At 32.2% G+C, this 23,780-nt stretch overlaps 1 protein-coding gene across 1 annotated transcript in view; it reads left to right on the top strand.

Moving 5' to 3' along the window:
* Nucleotides 1–2,646: 2,646 nt before the first annotated feature.
* The window catches only part of Smp_011560 (putative tetraspanin), a gene marked incomplete at both ends in the record, with an annotated part of 23,773 nt that continues 2,639 nt past the window's right edge, over nucleotides 2,647–23,780 (top strand). Inside the window, 8 exons of the mRNA XM_018788891.1 lie at nucleotides 2,647–2,700; nucleotides 8,500–8,656; nucleotides 9,197–9,300; nucleotides 15,701–15,775; nucleotides 17,520–17,636; nucleotides 19,338–19,404; nucleotides 20,663–20,748; nucleotides 23,329–23,412. Of these exons, the coding sequence (XP_018654389.1) occupies nucleotides 2,647–2,700; nucleotides 8,500–8,656; nucleotides 9,197–9,300; nucleotides 15,701–15,775; nucleotides 17,520–17,636; nucleotides 19,338–19,404; nucleotides 20,663–20,748; nucleotides 23,329–23,412 (744 nt within the window). The remainder of the gene's footprint in view (nucleotides 2,701–8,499; nucleotides 8,657–9,196; nucleotides 9,301–15,700; nucleotides 15,776–17,519; nucleotides 17,637–19,337; nucleotides 19,405–20,662; nucleotides 20,749–23,328; nucleotides 23,413–23,780) is intronic.

The raw sequence follows: 23,780 nt of genomic DNA, 5'->3' as shown, positions 1-23,780 counted from the left end.
TGATTAGAATCAAGATTGTAAGCGTTATTGAATAAAGAGAAACTCAGAAAAATAAATGAACAAACAAGCTGTAATAATTTGAAAAGAATTTCTATGAGTTTCATAAAAACTAAAGTGAGTAGTGTTGGGGCGATCCTGAAGATTTCTCGCAATAGACAGGAAAGGCTTAGGAAACATTAAGAAGCATTTTATCGAATCGGCGTTTGACTAGAAGTTTTGCTAGAAACATTACGAAAGTGAAAAGTCACACGTGGGGTTTCTGACTGGCTGATTACTACACTGCTACTATGTTTAGTAGCATTCCAGAATTTTCAGGAAAAACCAAGGACTTCTAAAATACTATAAAAACCTTATATTTTCTGTACATAAATGAACCATTGGAGTAAAGTGCTTCTCGCATATTTTGGGCCTTTTCTCTCGTGTTCAAGTTGTTGTGTAGATTTAGCTTGGGGGTTACGAGACTAGCTTAGGATCCGAGTATAGCGTTCAATTAAAAACACTTATCATAAAGTCACTATTTCAGGCAAGGAAGAGCTACAAAATACAGGCTATGTACCAGAGTTAGTAGGTGTAACACTAAGTTACTGGCCGTTTCTTCTATGTTGATAAGGTCACTTACCATTCATTCACAAATATCCTTAAGGGAACTGCTTTAAAGCATGTAAATTTAGGAATGTCAAATGAAATAGAATAAAATTGTTAATGTTGATATGACTCATATAGAATGTTAGCTTGAATCTGTTTAACTTGAAACTGCTTTAGTTCAACAGAAACTTAACATATTTGAATGTCTTTTTTCCCTGGTACAGATACATTTTACTGGACACTAGATTCCCAACGAGTTGTACAAAGTTATTTGAGACATTTCAAGTAACATATGTAAAAATCAAGTAAATGAATAGCCTATATGCATAACAAGCATCATTGTCAGCCAGTATACAAAAGCGCTCGGCTAAAACTAAGTGGAAAACATTTTCGCCATGACGTTTTAAAAAAAATCATGCAGAAAGCTCAATGAATGGTATGTTGCTAAGATTATTTCAATATCAGCATACAATCGTAAAAGGGAAAGCATAGTTGTCAGTATGAATAAAAGTGTTTCTTTTAGTTATTATTTATACTAAGTTACTACACAAATTGATCATAAACAGCATCTTACGATGATATATTTTGTTAAACTGCACCTGATAGTTTTTGAAGATATTTGCATGTAGAATATGTACCTTTGTTGAATATCACTTAAATGATTGTCTATAACTACTCAAAATCAGATAGTCAATCTTGTATCCGAATTACTTATCTTAGTAATTATATTCTAAACCTATTTGACAGAATTCAGTCAATCGTAGCAATTCATGTATAGAGGCACATTGATTAGATCGGACTCTAAAAGTAAGTGGTTATTTCGTATTTATTAACCAACCAAAGTCACTGATAAGCGAACTGTCATTATAAGCTTTAAATTAGACGTCGAAATACAAAGATTTGTGAGATACTTTGTTTCAAGTACACTTTAGAAATTAACAAAAATGAACAACATTTTGATGTCCCAAGGGTAAACGGACTGTCTAGAATGCTCTCAACCAACACACTTGAAGACAAGCAAAACATAAATTGCACAATCCTTAAGAGCTCAACTAAACTTTCGAGGTTACAAAAATTAAAGCTAATGATTAATATGTCATCAGGACCGACCTTGCACACAAGTATGGAATTGTGAAAGGATATTTAATTACATTCTAAAACACCAATAGTGTACTACTAATTTACCCCTTAAAACTAAGTGTTAAATTGGATATTACCGTTAAACTAAACGCAAAATCAATGGAAAGATCTTGATTGTGGCTGAAAAAGCCTAGGTCAACATCATTTCTTTACAAGCCGTCGCCCTGAATTCAAACGACTGAGGGATCGGAACAGACTTCCAGACAAATATAAGCTGAGTATAATTCCCTATCACCAGAAGACATGAGGGATATTTATACAGCCAATCTTCGCATATAGCCCTCGTGCCAGGAAATCACCCTTCAAATAAAGTGACAAGGATATCCTATTATGGAAGCATAACATGATCTTATTCTCTGACTGAATATAGGCCTTCATCCTGAATGGGGCTCTGATTTAGTACATAAACCTACAAGTGTCCCACCATCTAGCTTATAATATAAAAAGACTAGCGATTCTGAAAGTTACTGTAATTTAATTTCTGGTCTTTTTGTTAACATCATATCTACTGCCATGTGCTTATTATCAAGTACTAACCTTCGTTTCTAATCTATTATAAAAGTAATGACAGTAATAATCATTACAGTCACTCATTTCCACTTAATTGTATCATCCGTTAAACAACCGAATGACAGATCCATACTACGTGTCTATCACGTGCAAATTCCGAATCAATAAGAATGTAGTTATCCAATTGGTCAATCATATTTGGGCAATGTCTAAACTGCCCATTTAGATTTTGTGTAGTAAATCATAAATTTTGTCATCCTTCTTTTTCTGATTGGCTGAAGAACTGGAGGAACAGTTATTGTGTTCATAACGAGAACATAACGCAAATCAGTTTTCAAGACACTATTGTTTCGTCAGGCTACACAGGAAGTAGCGATCGGATTTGTTTGAAGTGCTTTGTGGTTTATCAGGATGTGTAAAGTAATCTCGAGTACAATTTTAGTCCTCTTCAACATCCCACTTGTGGTATGCTTCTTTTTTTAAACTGTTGATTTACTTGTGCTATTTAATCAATATCTCATTTTATTCTGTCAACGTAATATTACAGAATAACATTCATAAGTAACTATAGTTAGTTGAGTTTTCTAACAATCACAATCTGATAAAAAGTTGATGTAATAGGTCTTAATTGAAACCATTTAATTAATGTTTACGAGTATAGAGTGCTAACTAATTAGGACTAGCTTTTGAACCTGAATTGAAATTACCAAACAAATTGGCTTATCAAATGTTGAGGGCTTTATTGCTATGCTTTAAATTAGAGAGTTCAATCTTCCAGTCTTCATGAAGTGGACAATGGCTTTCTGTGCTAAGATTATTCCAGTATCATCATACAATCGTAAGACGGAAATCATATTTGTCAGTATGATCGTGATTTTTAAATATTTGTCCCTGTATATGATTAACCTAGTGAACCAAAAATTCATTTAAGCCTTCAAACATGGCTATCTACTTGGTGCTGTTAGTATATTTTAACTCTGTATGGCTACTGGTAAGTTGTGAAAACTGGATTTGAGTATTGTACAATCCCACCATCAAAAACAGATCACTATATCATGGGTACGATAATTATAAGTAAAATAATTAGTTAGGCCAGAAAAATTTCATTCAAGAGAATATTTTCAACTATATTTCTTTGATAGATAAAGTGATTTAATATACTGCTTGTAATCTAGGAGAACATATTTTGTTGTATCGTTAAGCATCACTGAATTCGTTCATTTTCATTTGTTCTTTTCGATGTCTTGATTAATCATGGATTCAGCCCCTTTATTTATTTATCTGATTGATTTTGTTTTAGTGTGAAGTTCAATAGGGTTAGCTGATACATATTTGTACCCGGTCGCAGATTCATTATTGAATGACAATCTGATAAGTAGAGCTTCCCTTCTATTTTAATAAATGTCTGTGGAAATGTGCAACAAGCTGATATTTGTTCTTATCAGCAAGTCAGATCAAAAGCACTTTAAGTTGTCCAACCATGTAAACCTTAGAGGACTTTTTCAAGTTCACGAAGGATGTTACAATAGCATTTCTGACTGGTTGACAAGAAAAAACACCTATGTACAATTTCAAAACTAACACAAATATCACTACTGATAGTGAACTCCAGTTTTAGTACTAAGGTTTTACGATATCTGATTTGAACTACCAGCAGCTGTGATGTAGCCATATTTATATCTGGGTTCATTCGAAGCTACGCAATTATACTGTTTGATTATATTCGCATTAATGATTGCTCTGATATTGTAGATCTTAGAATATCTGAGAATTTATTTTCGTTCGTCGTGAGTTGTCTTTCCAATGTACAAACACCGAAAAATTCGTTAGTACATATGTTTTAAACAAACCTAAATACACAACTGAATGATGTGATTATTAGGATACTATCAACACGAACCATTTGAAGATCTAGTTTGTTTTTGAGGCATTTTTTCACACTTATTATACGTTTGCATTCTTAAATGATTTATTCTCATTAGAAGATTGATTTGTACCGTGTTTTTATATGATAAAAAGTTACTCAGTCATGCGAAGAGTTGATTAAAAATATGAGAATCTCAAAGCAATTCGATCATTAGTTTCTTGTAGAATACGAATCAGCCAAATGATCGAAATTTGTAAAATATTTAAACCCATATCGTGTACGATAATAATATCAAATCATAAATTGCTTTTTCACTGTTTTAGTGACATATTGGTAAATAATGATGGAATTTGCCTTGTCTAAGTTGAGATATTCTGACTATTAGCTAACAACATTCTTAACTTATTTTTAGTATGACAATAGTTGTGTTTCTTTAACCAACTTCTCATATATGCAAACTTAATTTAGCAAATATATTAAAACTCAAACTTTAAACAATGTAATGGTTCTGTATCATAGTGGTTCGTATGAAAGACTGTTGCAATATAAGACGATAGATAAAACTGATGGAAAACTTGGGTATTCTTTCAGTTCAAACGAATGACTTTCAGACTAACAATTATTTCCCCGGGTAATTGAACTATTAAGGCCTACCGACAATCCTATTTTTACTTCACTAAGGGTAGTAAGAAGAGTGAATTGAGTGTTTGTTTTTTATTTACCTACCTTACTACTGAAGGTAAAATTCAGCAATAAAAACTTGTTTTTGATTAGTAACCCAAATCACTTCATTTATTTTTGATTGGAGACCTCTGTAAATACATAGAGATAAGTTAAGGAGTTCCCATCATACTGTTATAAGTACTTAATGATTGCTGTTATATTTTGATTTTTTCCTCATGTGTATTTCTTGATTCCAACATAAACAAAAAAACTATTTTTCTAAATTGACTATTATCTATAAGTGAACAAACTTTTTCATGACAAAATAGTCATCTTTTCAGTTCGAAAGTAGATTTTATTCTTGTAAATCAATTCAGAGTGGGTTTGTTCAAAAAGGAACAACAATGAGGGGAGATAATGTTTACCAATGATTTAAATTAGTTAAGCATTTAATTGTTAAAATAAACTCAGTTAAGAACAATCAAAAAGATATTGATCAATATGAAGAAAAGTGAAATTTTCTTTTTGTGTGATAACCTAAATTATTTGAAATAGTCGCAGACATGCACAATGCTAAGAAAGTAACAAAACTTGATGGTACACTGGATTCCACACATATATAAACAACTAAAGTAACCAGGCGCTGATAATAAGATACTTAAGACAGTTTGTCGTGTATGATTCTAAGTGTCAATTAGCTATTTGTATTTTTAAAAAAAAGGTTTTTCCTCTGTTTGGTAGAATAAGGGCTGTCTATTTAAAAATCAGAATATTATAGCTATTGTGACTTGACAGGTCAAAACCAAGTAAGATTTGTCGAAATCATTATCTTATTCTAATAAGCCATTAGTAGTTTCTTACCCTCAGCAAAAATCATCAAGTTTAGCCTTTCGTAACTAAATACCGTTGAACCATTACTGGTAAAAAACCACTTTTCTCACCTTTCTCCCATAAGAATGATTAGCTCGTGTATTGAATTTAATGCTCAAAATAAGATATCTTGTTAAGTAGCAGGCAATCAAGCATACATCTAACTGGGTGAAACAGGATCACATAAGAAGTAGCTAAAAACTTTGAATTTGTGCGGCTTTACTAAGCAGAATAACTAAGAAGCTAAACAAAACTACTAAAACTACCCGTAACCCACCTATGTCACCGTTGGTTTAGTAATTATATTTTGAAGTTCATACCAATTTGAGTGACAGCGAAACTAATAATTCTTCAGCATTTGAGGTAGGCTAGTCCTTACATCTCAAAATCGTCGAAGGGTAAGTACATTTGACTGGTTTTTTTAAGGTTGATGATACTGAATGGATCTGTCCAGTTTGTATTCACTGGATGAAACGAACTACATTGTCCACTAGTCATGCAAAATATTACGACAAATAAAAGTCAAATGGTGTTTATTTTTAACCACTAACCTACAATGATATTTTTAAGATGTGCTTGACTTTATTGCTGTATGAATTATATGATTATTAATTGATCACTGAAATATATCGTTGAAACTAAATTGTGAATACTACTTTTGAGTTCGAGATTGATTTAAGCAACAATTTCCAATATCAGATTTACTCGCCACACCAGTCGTTATGTAATAAATCAGTAACTAAATATCATCAGTCATAAAAGTTTGTAATTCCCCATGGTCGATATTTGTGGATGAATTAGTTGATCTGCTGCAGCATTAAGTGTCCTTCGAAATGCTTTCGTTTGTCGAAATAGTATCGATATTATTTTATCCACTACTTGTGATTAATATTCACTGAACAAGTGATCTTTCACTACTGACTGGTATGATAGATAACTGCTTGACGTTTGAAGCAATTTGTTTTAGGTTGAAATCTCACTGGAAAGACATAACTAACGAGTACTCAAAAGAGTGATTTACACTCCTGAGATTTGGTTGATGTTAGTACTAAGTAGAAGTATCTTAAAAGCAAAGAGGATTATTTACTTAGGTAAATTCTGTAGATTTATTCAATTTGTGGATAACGTTTATCTAGAACGTATATTCAGTAGGCAATCATTGGAAACCGGAGGGGATTGGATATATATTTCACGATATTTTGGGAATCTTTACCATTGCTCATCCACAGTCGCACCCGGAATTATTTTCGAAGTAAAACTTGTGCATTTATTTAAAAATACTTTACTCTTATACCCCACTTTTATCCTAATATATGAAGTCCCTCTACACCCATAGTCACTGATAAAGCTTAGAAGTTGGTTGTTTTTAGAGATATCCACCTGTAGAAAAGAACATTCTTGGGACATTTTAAAAGATGCCCAGTTCAGTTCCTAGTGAAATTCATATACTTAGTTGAAACGTAACTATTAAAAAAAGTATTTAAAAAAATAATTATGGTATTCTTGCAGAAATTATTCTGTTCACCTGTACATCAGTCAGTTAGTCAGTCACAATGTAGAACTTCGTACGTATGTACATCAGTTCGAGTTACCACACCACATTAACATAGAGATGCAGTTGTCGATTCAAATCCCATAGTGGTAGAAGTAGTACATAAGATAAACAGATTCCTAAATTAAAAAGAAACAGAGCAATTTGTTTACCAATATGTTATTGTTTACTGGTATATTTTGTTTTTTGCTAGCATAATAAACAACAGAACACTCCTATCTATCAAATATGCAAATACTTTCCTAGAAATTTTGCTTTTAGAAAAATGATAATGATTATCTGAATTAGAAAGCAAGTTTCACAATTACTAATTGTTGTTTATTAACATAAATAAATATCTAATCTTCTCATTGCAAAACTAAATTCATCGGCTATTCTTTTACTACACAGAAAGGTAAAGCAAAAAATCACTAATTATATTATTGTAAGGTTCAAGTTGAACAGTCTACATGTTAATATAATTCATAAGATGGCCATTGGAATAGGTTTAGAATAATCCAATTTGAAATGGATTGGATTATCCCGTTAATATTTCTGACTAGCCAAGACTGATTATTTTTTTAGTCAAAAATATCAACAATGGAATAATCTAATCCATTTCAAATTTAATTAACACTCATACTCGTTGTATAAGTGAGTGGTTATGTGAACTCACTACCTAAGTGGGCAACGCGATAATGTTTGAAACAAACGATCCTGAGTTTGAGTCCCGTGGTGAAAATCAACTCTAGGATCCATGCACATTGGCTAATGAGTCCTAAGTAGGACAAAACGCACGTCGCAGATTCCACTGTTAACCACATTCCATCTATTCCATGCTATAATTCAAAATAGTTTTCGTATTACAAACAGTAGGCTGTTATGTAGTGAAAAATTGTGGTCATGTATTTTATTTATTATGTAAATAAGTATTGGTGCTTTTTAAAAAATAGTTTTCTGATCATTTTATTAAGCTGAACTAAAATGATTTATTTTTAATTGAAAATAAACTGTTGGCTATATGATGACGGTACCTTGTTAATGAATAAACTAGAGATTTTGATTCGAGCTCACTTCTGCTAAATCTACATCGTAATTCAGAGATAAATTACTCATAAAAAGGGTACTGATGCATATAGTAAAATATTATTAAGGTAAAAGTCTATTTATAAGTTTCTAATCTTCACTACGATAGAGTTATTTTTGTTAACTAGTGTAACAATCAATCTTCAGATAACCAATATTGTAGTTTAGTATTCTTTGTTGCGCTTTTGCATTCTAAGTTTAATTTTTACTTCACCTGTTGAGAAACTTTTTTATGGATTTTTAATAGCTTGTTGGTTTAGGACTTGTGGTTTTTGGTGCTTTAATACGATGGAATGAAAAACTTTTAGTTGAGCGAATTACTCCTACGGTTATCGAAGAAATAGATGATGAGAATGCCCGTGAAGCTGCTCAAAAATTGGTAGAAGAAAGAATAACTTTATTTGGTAAGTATTTTCTATTCCAGAAGTTTTATTTCAAAACAACACTGGTTGAAGTGAGACTTTAAATGGCAAATCGGTTATATCTTATTTGAGAACTAATTAGTAATATACATTTCAGACCTCCTTTGATATGTGAATGTGTACAATTTCACAGATAGTGAGCTATAGACCCAGTTGGTAATATCCCCAACTTCTCTACAGTGCAATCTCATCGCATTCAGTTAATGCAAAATGATGATTTCAATATATAAATAAGCAACTTTGGAGCGATTAACTTTTATCACTTCTAAAGCTTCCCAAGGTATGACTGAAAAGTGGATTTACTACAAATCGATATTGATTTCTAAAACATAAGTTTACTGCTACTGTAATTCCCACATAGAGTTGGGTTGTTAAACAAATTCTCACTAATCGTTGATGATGAATATGACACTTATCAGTATGTTATAAAAGATGAAATGTCACACATTTTATTAATGGTTAAATATTTAAACACATTAAAGGCTTCTTTTCCCATGTTATTTTCTTAATTGTTACAATCAGCTTCTTATGGTTTGGCAATTTTCTTGTTCGGTCTCTTCATTTGCGTATTGTCGTTATGTGGAATATGTGGAGTATGCTGCAAAAGTAAAATCTTACTTGGCTTAGTAAGTTATTTGTAGCCATTACTTTCAAATTGTTTAGAAAATGGAATAATTTTTTGTTTTAAGTTGTATTTGGTCAACTTTATGGCAATGAATCATGGTAGTTATTTAAATTACAAGGTGGTAAATTAAAACATGATATAAAGGTGAAAAATGCTGTTTCCGATTAAAATAAATTAAATGACATAATGATATGCTTGATGCTATTACGAGTTCACCTTACTCGGTAAACGGAACGAGGGTGAATAACACAGTGACACGATAGGCTATTCTAATCCCTTGTCCCCAACCCTGCTAAGTCGATCAAGAAGTCTTCATGAGGCGTAAAGAATGTATTCTACAAGCAACCAGAAATACGAGGTCACTAAGCACATAAATCAAGCTTATTTATACAATGATATAGACGCCCTTGGGAGAGGCACAAAATAGTGTACTAAAAAAATCCGTCAACCAAAGACAGTCAAGGATTTCCGAATGGGAAATGTAAGCTGTAGGTCAGTCAACTAAGCGTCTGTTGGTGCGAAAACATAAAATTCAAATTTTCAGAATAAAATTACAAAATTAGGACCTTTTCCAAGTGGGTTCTGGGGACCTAACGTCCTCAACACATAACAGTCATCTTATCCCATTGGTTTATTTAATATGACTGAGCTAACATGTTTTTAAACACAACTCACCAAATCGGCTCAATTATCTTCGGAAAGTAAAGTTTATGGGAACACATAAGTAAATTTGAGCTCATCATAAACAGGCTGTAATGTACATACAAACTCTTTCATTCGCCACTATCTAAATGCTTTTTATTAGGTTAGAAAAATCTGAAATTGATTCATTTCTGAAACCTACCTTTAGGATAGAATGAGGGTTTTACGGAGATTGTAGCAATTTAAAAGTTGGATTCATAAGTCGATTAAAGCTAGGCCACCATGGGAAACCTGGAAGAACTGAACTGCCGTTTCGCCCAAGTAAGGGACTCCTCAGTAGTGCGCATCCACTATCCTGAACGCAGGACTCAAATCCAGGATCTCCGGTCTCGCGGGCGAACGCGATAATAATCACCATGTACGCACTAGTGACTGACTTCAAGAGATATTTCCTGGAGTTCTAGTGAGAAGCTGTGACCAGTGGAGTTCAACGTGTCTGTTGTGAGGCAGTTACTCACTAACGACAATGGTGGACAGTCGTGAAATATAGTGGATTGGTTGATGTTAGACATTAAGACGGTCGGATGCCGACTCAGTGATGTAGGTGTTAAGCGTTGGCGTGTGAGACCGAAGGTGGTGGGTTTGAATGCCACGTTCATGATCGTGGATGCACACTGTTGAGGGGTTCAATACTAGGACGAAACGGTCGTCCAGTGCTTCCATCTTTTCAATACTGGTGTAGCTTAAATCGACTCATTAATTCAACCATTAAATATAACTAATTCAAACGTTTCATAAGAACATTGAATAGACAACTGTTTTGTAAAAGATTATGTTGTAGCTGTAACTGTAAGCTTTCTTTTAATTCTTTGTTTCTCATACAAATCCGATGTAGCAGTTGGTTAGGTCCATGTCTATCATTCAGTCCTCTTACTTAACTGTCTTAATTACGTATTTGTAATTGATTCTCTATTACTATCGGATAATCGTAATGTCCAAACGGCCTTGTCATAAACAGATGGATTTTCAACAATCAAACTGGTTGGAATTCTCTCTCTTGAATAACATTAGTTGGACGTTTGTAAGCAGAAACGTGTGATTTATCAACTGTAATTTCGATCAAAATGAAAAAGTGTGTGATGAAAACATAACTCATGGTTAAATAATAAAAATAATACGTTAACCAGTCGTGCATATCTTCAATTAAGAATGAGATAAACTGGAGAAACTTTACTTCTGCGTAACTTTAGTTTTGATCCAATGTAAATCTGTCTGCAAAATGTCAGTTCAGATCACTTTTCTAACTCATTTGGCGAAATTCAGTCATTAATTTAAAAACGTCTAGCTTTTGTTTACCCACCTGGACTAATTTGTTCACCCTCCTATTTTCTTTAAATTATAGTATATTATTATTTCTTCCTTGTTATTTTCTCTGACTTGTTCTATTTTCCCTTCCCTCCCATTCATATAGCACTTACTTTTCCTTCTAACCTTTTTATCCTACCACAAATTGCGGAGAAATGTAACGAAAAATCCAGATGTAAAAAGAGCTGAATAAGATACACTGTATGCTAATATTCAAACACTTTGTAATATCAAACAGATCTGGTAAATCTGATAAAGCATAAAGAAAATGGATAACCTTTGCAGATTAGAAATAACAATCATGCATCCACCTGTTCAACTTTATCTCCTGGTTCACACTGCTATATTTCATTCTACTTTCTAGACAGTGTTCTAATTCACTAATGGTTATATATATATAGTATAAATTAATTTTAAATCTTGTTATACATCCCATTACAGTTTTTCAAGTTATCGAAAATTTCAACATTGATATTCTTTGAGTTTGGTCTAGTTTCGAAAGTATTGCGTAAACTGAGACTGGTTAGGAATTCTCTACGTCAGTAGCCCAAAAAAATCTAAGATCGTAATTACCTGTAAACTCATGGTGTGTATTTTTTTGTTACTAACTATTTAAATAAATAAAACAAATATGGCTAAATTCATCAGTTCAAGAATTACAAATGAAATAAGATGCTGTCCATTTCAACCAATTAAATATAACTTTATGAGACTCATAACTGAATAAAATAGCTTTACTGTGCCAACTCTATGAGTTTGGTTAAGAATAGGATTACAAAATATAGACGTCACTCAAAAAGTAGTAATGTAGGAATTTCTCGGCTGACATAAATTTTTCATTTCCCTAATAATTGAGTACCGTTATCGTTTGATTGATTTCACCTAATTATTGCAAACTATTGATAGTGAATTAATTTGCACACAAAAACTGTACACAATATTCTTTATTTTAATAAACTTGACTTTTTTCAGGGTAGATTAATTTTAAACATAACTTAGTAATTATTAGAACAGAAACACAAACCTATGGAAAGTGATAATCTTTTATCATTACAATATAGAATTGCAGAATAGCTTAATTCAGCTAAGATGAACTGACCTTGACCAATAGGTGTTTATTAATAAAAAGTAAACATGTTACTAAACAAGCAAAGTATATCACAATAACAAAATTCAAAGGGCAATTCAACTACATCAACGTAATCAGTGGCTAACTGATTTCAATCCGCTTGAACTAACAAATTTAGTTAGAAGTAGCATTACCAAAGTTTGACTTGATAACTTAAAATAAACTGAGCATTGGGTATTATTGGCAATAGATTAATAGTATATTTGTGATATCCGAATGAGTAAAGATGAGGATTTCTGACCACAATTTTGATTTTGATCGAAGTAAATAATCTGGCTTATTCCTATGTACTATTTAAAGTTGTGTTAATCCAAACTAAGTTGTCAGAAGTCAGAAATCTCTTTTTTTTTTTTACTCAGTGAGGAGTCACACTGTTATAAACGTAAGGATGCCGTCGCCAATTGTTATAAACGTAGGATGCTGATTATAACTTTAGGGGTTTCTGGTTATAACAGTCCTTTAACTTTTTACACGTATGTGGGACGTTAATTTACCTAAGACGAATATCTACACTAGATTCCCACTCAGTGTCTATTCTACAGGACTTCAACAGAACTCAGATCAAAAACACGAGATTAGCCTGACTATAACGTTAATATATTTCCACACCAAAATCCGACACAAAGAGCAGTCAATCAATAAGTGTCCATCAACAAGGAACAGTTAATACATAATAAGGATAGGGGAATATATATATGACACATAAACACCTGTCATCCTATCTAATGTCTGACTCATCAAGACAACCAATCATTGTCATTCTCGCCCACACATCACACACATAAATTAATAAGCCGTAAAATGAAACATTTGCCATTAGTATAGTGTATTTTTTAGATCATTTTAGGCCGTTTTCCTCTATCAGGCTGACCAAGAATCTCCAACCAACCCTATCCTAGTCTCTTATATCCAATTGCTCTATTCATGGTCTTAGTATTGACCTCCACTTCCCGGTATGATATATTTATTGTCCTACCTCTCCCTTTTATCACGAAGATTCCAAATCGGAATTTACCCCGTGGTGCGGTTTGATGGCTTTTATAAACTATTTCCTATCCAACTCCAGTATCTCCCTAATTTTCTCCTCAACAAGCAGCTGGTCTGCCACAGTAGATAGTTCCTGATGGTCTCCGGCCGATAAATATGGGCTTTCCTTCGTACATAGTAGTTTATGAAAACCTTTATTGTTATGGTCATGTCGGTGGTAGTTTTCTAACTTTCAACACCATATATTTGAATTGTCCTAACGTTATCTTTGAAAACCTTGATTTGGAATTCAAGGTATTCTTTAATTACATTAAACGTTGCTCTTGCTGTGCCAATTCTTGCCTTTACATCTGCATCAGATTTTCCTTGTTTATAAGTAATAATGTTCAGGTGCGTGAAGGCTTCCAGAGCTTCCCCATTAAATGTGATTTGGTTGGTGTTCTTTGAGTTGTATTTCAGGATCTTGTTTTTTCCTTTGTGGATGTTGGGACCTACTGCTGCAGAAGCTTCTGCTACACTGGGTGTCTTTGCCTGCATTTGTTACTCTTTGTGATAGAAAGGTTAACTCATCTGCGAAGTTCGGGTTGTTCAGCTGTATCCAAGCTGTCAGCTGTATTCTGTTTTCCCCAAAATATGGAGGTCTTCAAGATTCAATCAACAACCAGAGGAAAGAAAAAGGGCTTCAGTTGGGATGCATCCGTGAGCTACTCTTCATGCATGACTTTGCAGTTTAGTCCTCAGATACTCCATCGTGTAGAAAAAGGTTCCATAATGTCCCCATATTCACGCTGTCAAATGCTTTCTCCTAGTCAAGGAAGTTGATGTATAGCGACGAGATGCATTCAACCGTTTGTTCAGTAATGATTGTCAGTGTTACGGATTGGTTAGTACATATTCTTTCCTTACACAACCAATTTTCCGATCTTCAAATCTTTGCTGATTTTATGGCACTCCTTTATTTTACCATAGACTACTACATGTGTAAATTGTACAGCTTCAGAAAATGATTTTGTTGAAAAGGAAATTCCCTTCGATATAAAATCTCCATTCTTGAACAACTTTTACGCAACCCATCTTATAAATTTCGAATTCTCGACAATTATCACCTCATTGCTTTATATTTTCTATTCTATTTCCAAGTGGTCTGAAACTTATATAAACTCTTCACATCTATAATTGTCGTACGATCCATCTTATGTGTTTCCGGACTTCATATACTTACTACCTCAACCTCATAAGTCTTCTTAATTCCGTCTCCAAATGACCTCACACCTGTTTATTCACAGAGATAATTATGAATGTTAACCTTTATTACTCTAATTCGCTCCGTCATCAATGTTGATAACTTCTTGTCATTGCATATGTCACATTTTAATGGGAATACGATTATAAGCAGCTGATGAGAAACCACGTAATATGATGACTTCATATTATTCTACCTAGATTGTCATTCTGACTTTATTCGAACACTTATGTGTTGCTATTATCTTACACAGAATATACCAAGTATACTGGCTATTCGTCTATCAGAAATAACAGTAGTATAAACCAGTTCACTATTCATATACCTTAAATTTTTCTAAATATATTTATTATTATTCCATAAAATATGACTTTTTATTTCTTATTAGCGTATTCATTATACGTCATTCTTTCTAGTTCTCTAATAATATTAGTATCGGTGCTGTTATTCCCTCAATCTCCTTTCAATCTCTGTTTTATTCTAATTTAAAATGAGGCAGCATAACTGCACTAAATCTATCACTGATTTTTAGTATGTTATGTAGTGTAAACACGTTTGAAAATGTTTAGTCGGTGGACAATGAAACTTATAGAATACTGTTTTAAAGAACGATTCATTTAGTCCAAGGGTTTACAGAAAATAGTTAGCATTGACGGAAAAGAAAAATGGATCGTTATAAATTGATAGATAAACTGATGCTTGCAGCTCATATAATATCTGTTCAAACTGGATGCTTTTTTAACCTTTAATTTTATTTTACGTGTTTTTATACTAAATCAGATATCTTCGTCAGTGAATTTTTGAATAGGAGTAACTCTGAAATGATGATGCTATCCAGCTTGATGCTGGAATGTCTACTGTCTAAAGCCTAAAGTGAACAAATAGCTCAATTTGAACACATACTGATTTATATTGACTTCCTATTCTCATCGTTTAAGTAAACCGTTTCTGAAACATCAGAAATATTGTGGAGATAAAATTGCTTGTCTTATCTTTCTTTGATACTTCTGTTGTTTCATATAACATTTATTTCAGTATGCAGCATTTCTTCTAGTCATATTTTTGGCGCTGCTCGTATTCACTATTGTATTTGGAACACGTAAACACTGGGTGGGTTGATTCTTTTTATAATGAACTATACCCAATAAAATAGCAAACTCCCATGATTGCATGCTTTAGTATTATTTAGTTCCGTTAAACTAGTTTTTTCGAAGACAGGAAAGTCTGACATTGTAATTATTGCAATAAACATATTTCGAAAGAAACACTGAAAAAGTTTAATTCTTAATCTGGAATAATACTTTACTCACCTAGTAACCGGCTTCAAGCAGTTGCAAGTGCCTCGTATTTGTTGAACTAATATACAGTTACATAAAAATCGCAAAAACTAACAATCGTTAAGTTTGACTATATCTTAGTATTCTCTATTTTTAACTTCCGAGAGAATATTACGAAAAATATTGGTCAATATTGTGACTGTATACCATTTATGGCTATTAGATTTCTATCATTAATTACTCATAACACATTCCATGAATCAATAAAGATCATTATGAAACAAATTGTCAAGCTCCTTAAATTATTCACTAAGCACATATAGTTGATAAACTGGTTGTATTAACAGGTATCTTTTTGAAATACAACAGAAAGACAGTCATTCAGATTTACTCCAGTTCTAAATTTCAAGTGTACCAGATTTACCATTGAAAAAATTTGAAGATAGGAGCTACCACCGTACGATGCAACAATGCGAAACAATCATTCAGTCCGTTGTTGCTGATAAGGAATATCTAGACGATAATAATTTCTGGTACATGCGATTTTTACTCATTTTTCAAATCTATGTCATAGTAATGTGACTTTTCGTGAGCTTCTGTCATTTGTCAGTGTAAAAAATGAGAACGTTACTGGTGTTACAGTTTTTAAATTATTAGACTTGATAATTTATCAGTTTCAGGTTCAATTTATCCCTATCCCTATAATGCATTTCATTAATAATACACAAACGGCACCACTAATCACTTCTTCAGGGTTTTCTTGTCACTTTTTGACAAAGTTAGCGAGTTCATTGTCAAGTCAACAAGTTTCCTATTCACTATTGTAGATACTTCAGTTACTTACCATTTAGAGCTTTCCTTTTGAAACCACAGACAGTAGTAAACAATCGGGATTACTATACAAGAAAATGTAATTATTGGTTGAAATCATCCCATAATCATATTGAATTACAACACCCGGAATTACATTACTTATTCCTATGTTTCGCATCTCCAAGTAAGTACTTGGGAGCAGTTGGATCATTGGGAGGTTGGCTCATTCAAGAACCAGCATTATTTGAATAACAATTTCTCAATAGTAACTAGCTTTAAGATGAATATCATTCAGATCTAACAAAATTATGATACTTGAAGTCAGCCCGATCGGAACCAAAACGAAATGGCTCTGACAACATAGGATGATGACAGTTTACCAAAAGTAGAAAATGAGGACCAATAAATCTCAACACAGTAGATGAATAATGTGTTCGGAATGACATTTAAAGGTCCTTGGTATAATCTTGTATAGATCGTGCATGTAGCCTTATATTAAATCCCAGTCCAGAACAAAATATTTCTTCTGTAATATCCGACTATTATTAATTCTCCAAATAATGCTAAGTGTAAAACTCTCAAATTTCGTTTTCATTACGTTAGCAAATCCAAGCTACTCATTTATTCATGTTAGACATATTGTTTAAACGTCCATGATAAAATAACCTGAATAATTTTCATTTATTTCAGTTGTTGTAGTTTATCTCTTGTTTATACATGCCATGTTTCATTGAGTTTATTTATATTATGTATCTAAATTCCAGTTCCGTGATGAGTTGGGTATAAGTTATAGAAGATCAATTACTAGTGATTATCATATGGACAATAATTTTCCACCGAACACCGGTTTCACTGTATTTGTTAATGAAATTCAACAAAAGGTAAGATCCGTGGGTTTGTTTTTGGATATTTATATGCGTTATTTCCACTGTTTCTGTGTATGGAAATCAAAAATAAGTATCTTATTTAGATTTATTCTTGAATAAGTTTATTAAACTGACACTATATATTTATTGCAAGTAGAAGCATGGTTGTTTACTGAACAATAAACAGAAAAATCGCATTTAGAGTTTTCGATCAACTTTCTTTGTTATATTCTGCATGCCTAGAAAGCTGGACGATAGATAAAATATCTCAACACTTACATAAATACACTTTTCACTAATCCTTTTGTCCAGATGGATACAGGTCAACTATTAACAGCTAACGGCATACTAAAACCTCACGTAGCGGAACGATAAAATCAAGTTCACTTCATAAAATACGAAATCATGAATACAGAACAATTTACTTTTGACTTAATAATGTCTTATTAATTGAAATAAAGGCTATTGCTTATAACATAAAAATACGATACAAATTTAAATGGTCGGAAATTACATATTGAATAGTCCATAGAGAGTCATTGGTGAAAATAAAGGTTATGTATTAATAAGTAAGCTGTTATAACTAAGATTAAAGAAGGGTACTTGAACATTGGAATAATTCAAGTCATTTGAAATTATAAATAAGCGGTATTAGTTTTCGCTTTTTTAATTGTATTTTAAAGGAAAAAGAGATAGTAAACTCAGCAATTTCTCATCATTTTCTAAAGGCAAGGAGATAGATTCATACACTTAAGTATTAAGTGGTAAAAAGGTTGACTTATGGTCCTAGTCATATCGTGGGACCATAACTTATTAAGAATCGATTAAGGAATTAGGAGCATTTTTTATATAATTCATATATGGTGATGCAAATATCAAACCATAAATAGCTGAGTAAAAAGCTCGTCGTTTTGTACATTTCCTAATTAAGTGACCTTTTATCGAGTAGTGTGTCCAAGCTTATCCATAACAGTTGTTTGATGAAATAAACCATTATTTATCGAAGCCATTTATAGGTCCGAGAACCAGTATGACTGTTCATGTGTCGACAATGGGTGCGCACTGCTGAGGAGTCCCACAATAGGACGAAACGGCCGTCCAGTGCTTTCAGGTTTTCCATGGTGGTCTAGCTTCAATTGACTCATGATCTCAACTATATAAAATTACTAAAATCTCCACAAAACCCCCTTCTGATTATTGATTTTACACAGCAAAACAAATTAAATAAAACTTTGAGTAAATAAATACTCAAACTATGGAATATAGCGAAATCAAATCAAATATCAAAAACAAGTTATGAGATTTTTCTATATCCACGTACTTTTTCAAGTGTTTACTGAACGCTGTCAACCAGACATACTTGAATAACATGTGAGAATAGGTCACATACACTGTTACTTGTACAATCTTCCAGCAAAACCACTAGTTTTGACAATTTTAGAGAAAACGAGTGTAGGTAGTCAAGTTGGAATAAAACTAAGGTTTCTCAAAATTCACATAAGTGTATGTTGGTTACTAAAGCAATGTCAGCTATTAAATTATGACTGGTATGATTGAAGTCTAAGCTTCCATTTTACATAAAAACACAAGGATATTTTAAGAAAATCAGCAGATATACCAGAGATGATATTTAGTTAAATTTCGAAAAGAATTTTTTTTTATCATCATTGCCTAGCTGAATCAATTAAATACTTGTCTATTTTTATACAAATCAAGCATAAATGCTGTGGTTCTTTTGACTATCGTGACTTCCAAGATAATGAATCATTCAAACGACAAAATTGTAAGTGCGATTCCTTGTTCTAATCATTCAAAGGTTTACTGGAAAGTGACGTATTTATTTGTTCATATGTATAGATTGTTTCAAATATGATTTATTATTCCCTTCTTTAATTACATCACATGAAGACTGTTATATTTCACTGAGAATAGTTCATAGAATTTTGCTACGTTAAGAATATTCCTTGAAGGACCCCACGATACATTCAGTATAAAGTGGAACTAAACAATTGATCTATATTGTGTTCAATCATGTTCAGAACTCAAAGTGTTTTAATGAGTCTTCTCTACAATCTGACACATTTTGGGACCAGAAATTACGTTCATACTCTTATTATCGTCAATATAAGGTCCTCACCGATAAGTGCGTAGGTTGTTGTAAATATAGATCTAACAACTAATTCGAAGAATACTGTTAAAAATACTCTATTTAGTAGTAATCTAATTATAAACCTAAACTGTAGCAAACCGTAATATGAGTTGGTAGTCTTTTGTCATCTAACGACTTTGAATTTTACCTATATGAATAATTTTAGGGTGTCATACGTGAAGTCTATCACGAAATGTAACTTTAATTAAGGCTGTTTACACTAAGTGGGATATTTTGAAATTATTCTTAATGAGTAACTTTAAGAAAGTGATTCCACAGAGTTGCCCAGAAAACTGTAGTTTATATTTCATGTCATTTTGGAGGTTTTATGTTCTCTGAGTTAAATAGTTTAATTGTGAAGCTTTCATTGTCTTTCTAGACAAAATCATCGACACATGTCTTTAAAATAATTGAGATATCTCTAATAACTAAATAAACTTCATACCTAATGTTAACATGGTAACTTATTAAATATGATGACGAAATAATCATGTGATCTGTTCCCTTTTTATTTATTTTCTAAAATAAAATCAATATTCTAAAATACTGGTTAGTTGTAAAGAAATAAACTGCTTTACGGCTAGAAATAAATAGATTGAAGTTAACCTAATCTTAATGAACTTGACAGATTCATTCCGATAATTGGTGGATTGTCAAAATGTACATTTAAGACTATTAGAAATTTGAAGTGTGTTCTGAGTAGTTGAATAGTTTATAAATGAATGTAGGCTTGAGAAATACAAATGATTTACTAGTCTTGATAAATAGAGATACCAAAAATTGTTACCACACATATTACTGAGGAGTTTGCTAGTCAGAAGTAAAATCAAGTATTAATGATGGACTTTACAAATAAATAAATTTAATTACCTAAACTTTCTATTTTTTCTAGATAAGATTCCAGCCTCTTGTTGTAAAGACATAAAAGACAAAGAATGCTGGGAACGTCCAACAACACAAAATAGTTATAAAGACACTGTAAGTTTTTATCTTTACTTTTTTCTATAAAAGAAAGTCGATAAACACTGATATTTTCCAAAAAAGACTTTATTTTAGAAGTGATTCGCGTATATAACATGACCACCATAGAGACATATACAGTGGCACCAATCCTTAACGTTGCACAATAAAATAAAAATAATAAGTATTTCGTAGATGTTAGGCTAACTGACTTAATATAACAGAAAACTAGCTCCATGGTTGTTGTTGTTGTTGTATATCGAAGGCACTGAAAACAGTGTCTGAATAAATCACATGTTTTCACTAAGGGAAATCGCAAAAACCAATATCTATCTAATAATGATGTGTTAGTTAATACTTTACGAGTACTTGTCTATGAATGTGATAGTAAAGAGTGATATCTGATAATAAATGAGGCATAAAAATGAATTTTAGACTTCGGTAACTTCCAGAATAACTGCTAAAAACACTGATTAGTTTTGAAAGTGCTAAATACAGACAATAATACCAAAATACAAATTTAAAGTGTGATATAAACATATTCTCTCTACCTATTTGAACTATCAAATGAAAAAGGCCTCATGGATATAACAGTCGGTAAATTCGAATATTTGGTTTATATAGATGATGCCTGTTTGTTCATACTTAAGTGAATCCTTAACTGATCAAACAAATTTTGTCAACCGCGCAGGCGGTTAGATCAAATATCGACCTGAAAAATGCTACTAATGACAAAATGTAAGTTTGTTTAAAATACAATTAGGAATATTCATTCAAGACACTCCCTCAATTTTTATCAGTGATTATATTTTATTTTTCAACTCAAGTTAAGGAGTCCGATTATCTATACCCCATAATGTAACTACCCTACCATTATTATTGTCTGAAAAATGTTAGACAAATATCTCGCACTTCTAATCGATACAATCAGAACACTGGTTATAGTATCTATTTAAACATTGTGCACTAAGATAACACCTTGGTTTTCAATAACTGAATATGAGGATTTATATACTTTAAATTATATAACGGTTAAGCAGAATGCTCCAATAAACATCCGAGAATACGCTTGTTGTAAAGATTTTTACGGGTGTTAGTTGATAAGTCATAATCTGTTTCATCCTTTAGTATTCCCATTATCCTTGACTTTGAAACATACTGGATAGCTGAAGTGAAGTTTTGTTGCCTCGCTTAAATTAATGACTTTACATAAGAAAAGACTATATTCGTTGTTTGTGGGCAGAAGAATACTTTGAAAACCACCGCAATAGAGTGAAATCAATAATTCTATCTATATGGAGGTCCGAAAATTATGCAAAGTAAGATATCTTAATGTTATCTGTATGGCTATTGTAAATAACAACTACTTTTTACTACTAGTTACTGGTTTTCTTTGAGATTCATGTTTCAAGTTGAAACTCGGTGGTAACGAATTCAATCCCGAGGACGATACATAAAATGGACCACAGAGAAGTAATAAATCAGGTCACACTCGAATTTGTTTGATTTGTTTGATTTTCAAAGATATTTTACTCATCATGAATCAGCGTTTAAGCTTAGCTTGAAGATTACTAGATGCTTTTAAACAAGTCAAACTTTCTACAAAGCCCTATACTGTCCAACTAATTTTTGTCATTTTCAAGAGTGAAATGATCCAGGTATTCAGAGTAAAGTAATATTAGGGACTTTCAGATTACACTTGAGCATTTATGAATACACACCTTTTGGTCTAATACAAAATTGTAAACAACTGGATTACTTGTATAAGACTCAACTTTTGATAGGTCTATAAAACAGTTCTCTAGTTCATGCAACCTATTTAAGTAAGATAGATTTGATCTAATGCAATTTAAAAGCTAAACATTGTAAGAAATATACCCCACCATTGATTAAAAGAATCTAGAAGCGTCAACATTTTACGAGAGTAAATGTGAAGCAATTTGTAAAGTTCAACCCAAATACCATTAATCCGGAAGTACAGATTGTTATACTTTACCTTTCCGATTACAAAACATGCAAAGTACAGCTGAAACTACACTTAATTAATACCAACCATTGGTTTAAATTTGAAATGTGGATTGAGCATCCGGTCACTAATTTGCGGTTTAAAGATATTGTGTTTGTCACGAGTCTTGGAACCCACGTCCTCTACCCCTTGGAAGGAGCGCTAGACAGGATTGACACATGTATCCAGTGTTGTAAGGTCTGTACTGTTTTTTCAAGTTATATCACTTCACGACAAAAACTATATCTAAAGTCAATGAACATAAAACAGAAGTCGGCAAAGTTGTTATTGTAATGTTTAGGTATATTTTAATCTTAGGCATTAAAAGATGACTATTTTGTCTCATGTCACTCCTCAGTGTCACATGGCTTAATTATTTTAAGCATTTTATTTTCAGTCAGTTGTTTACACATTCAGAAGTTCTTTCATCTATATTGATTTATACACTCAGTTATGATTCTCATTCGTTATAAACGGAAATATAGTTCAAGGGGATAAGCAAGAGAACTTATACTTGAATCGCATAATTTTACAATTTGAGATGATTTTCTTATTCACTCCTTTCATTTCCTATTTTTGTTCACCCTTTTTAGGGTTGTTTCGAGTTTCTATGGTCAGCGGCACAACCAAGCTATCGAATTATTCTTTATATCTTAATTGGTCTGCTATTACTTACGGTTAGTTAATTACCTTATTTTTTAAATTCAAAAGCTAGTTCATAGAAATTATATACAACTTGATCCCTTCACTAATTTGAAGAAGGCCAAGACACTATGAATAATAAAACGAATATATTTTATTTCGAGACTTCTCATTAGTTGCAAACAGCCTGAAGTTACAAAGAACAATGAAATTAGAAACAAAGGTATAACATATTTCAGTTGGTCAAGTTCATACTGATATCTGCAACGAATCTGAAAATCACAAAGATCGAAAGTGGATACAAGATTCAATACTGCAGTAAATTGAAGCTCCAACATAATTCTATGTCAAAAATTAGATACACAACGGCTAATGTAAATTAGAGTTAACTACTAATAATTAT

Source organism: Schistosoma mansoni, chromosome W (genome assembly GCF_000237925.1).
Source record: "Schistosoma mansoni strain Puerto Rico chromosome W, complete genome".
NCBI classification, from domain to species: domain Eukaryota; kingdom Metazoa; phylum Platyhelminthes; class Trematoda; order Strigeidida; family Schistosomatidae; genus Schistosoma; species Schistosoma mansoni.
The sequence above is the reverse complement of the archived record's forward strand: the minus strand, read 5'-3'. Positions and strand labels throughout refer to the sequence as shown.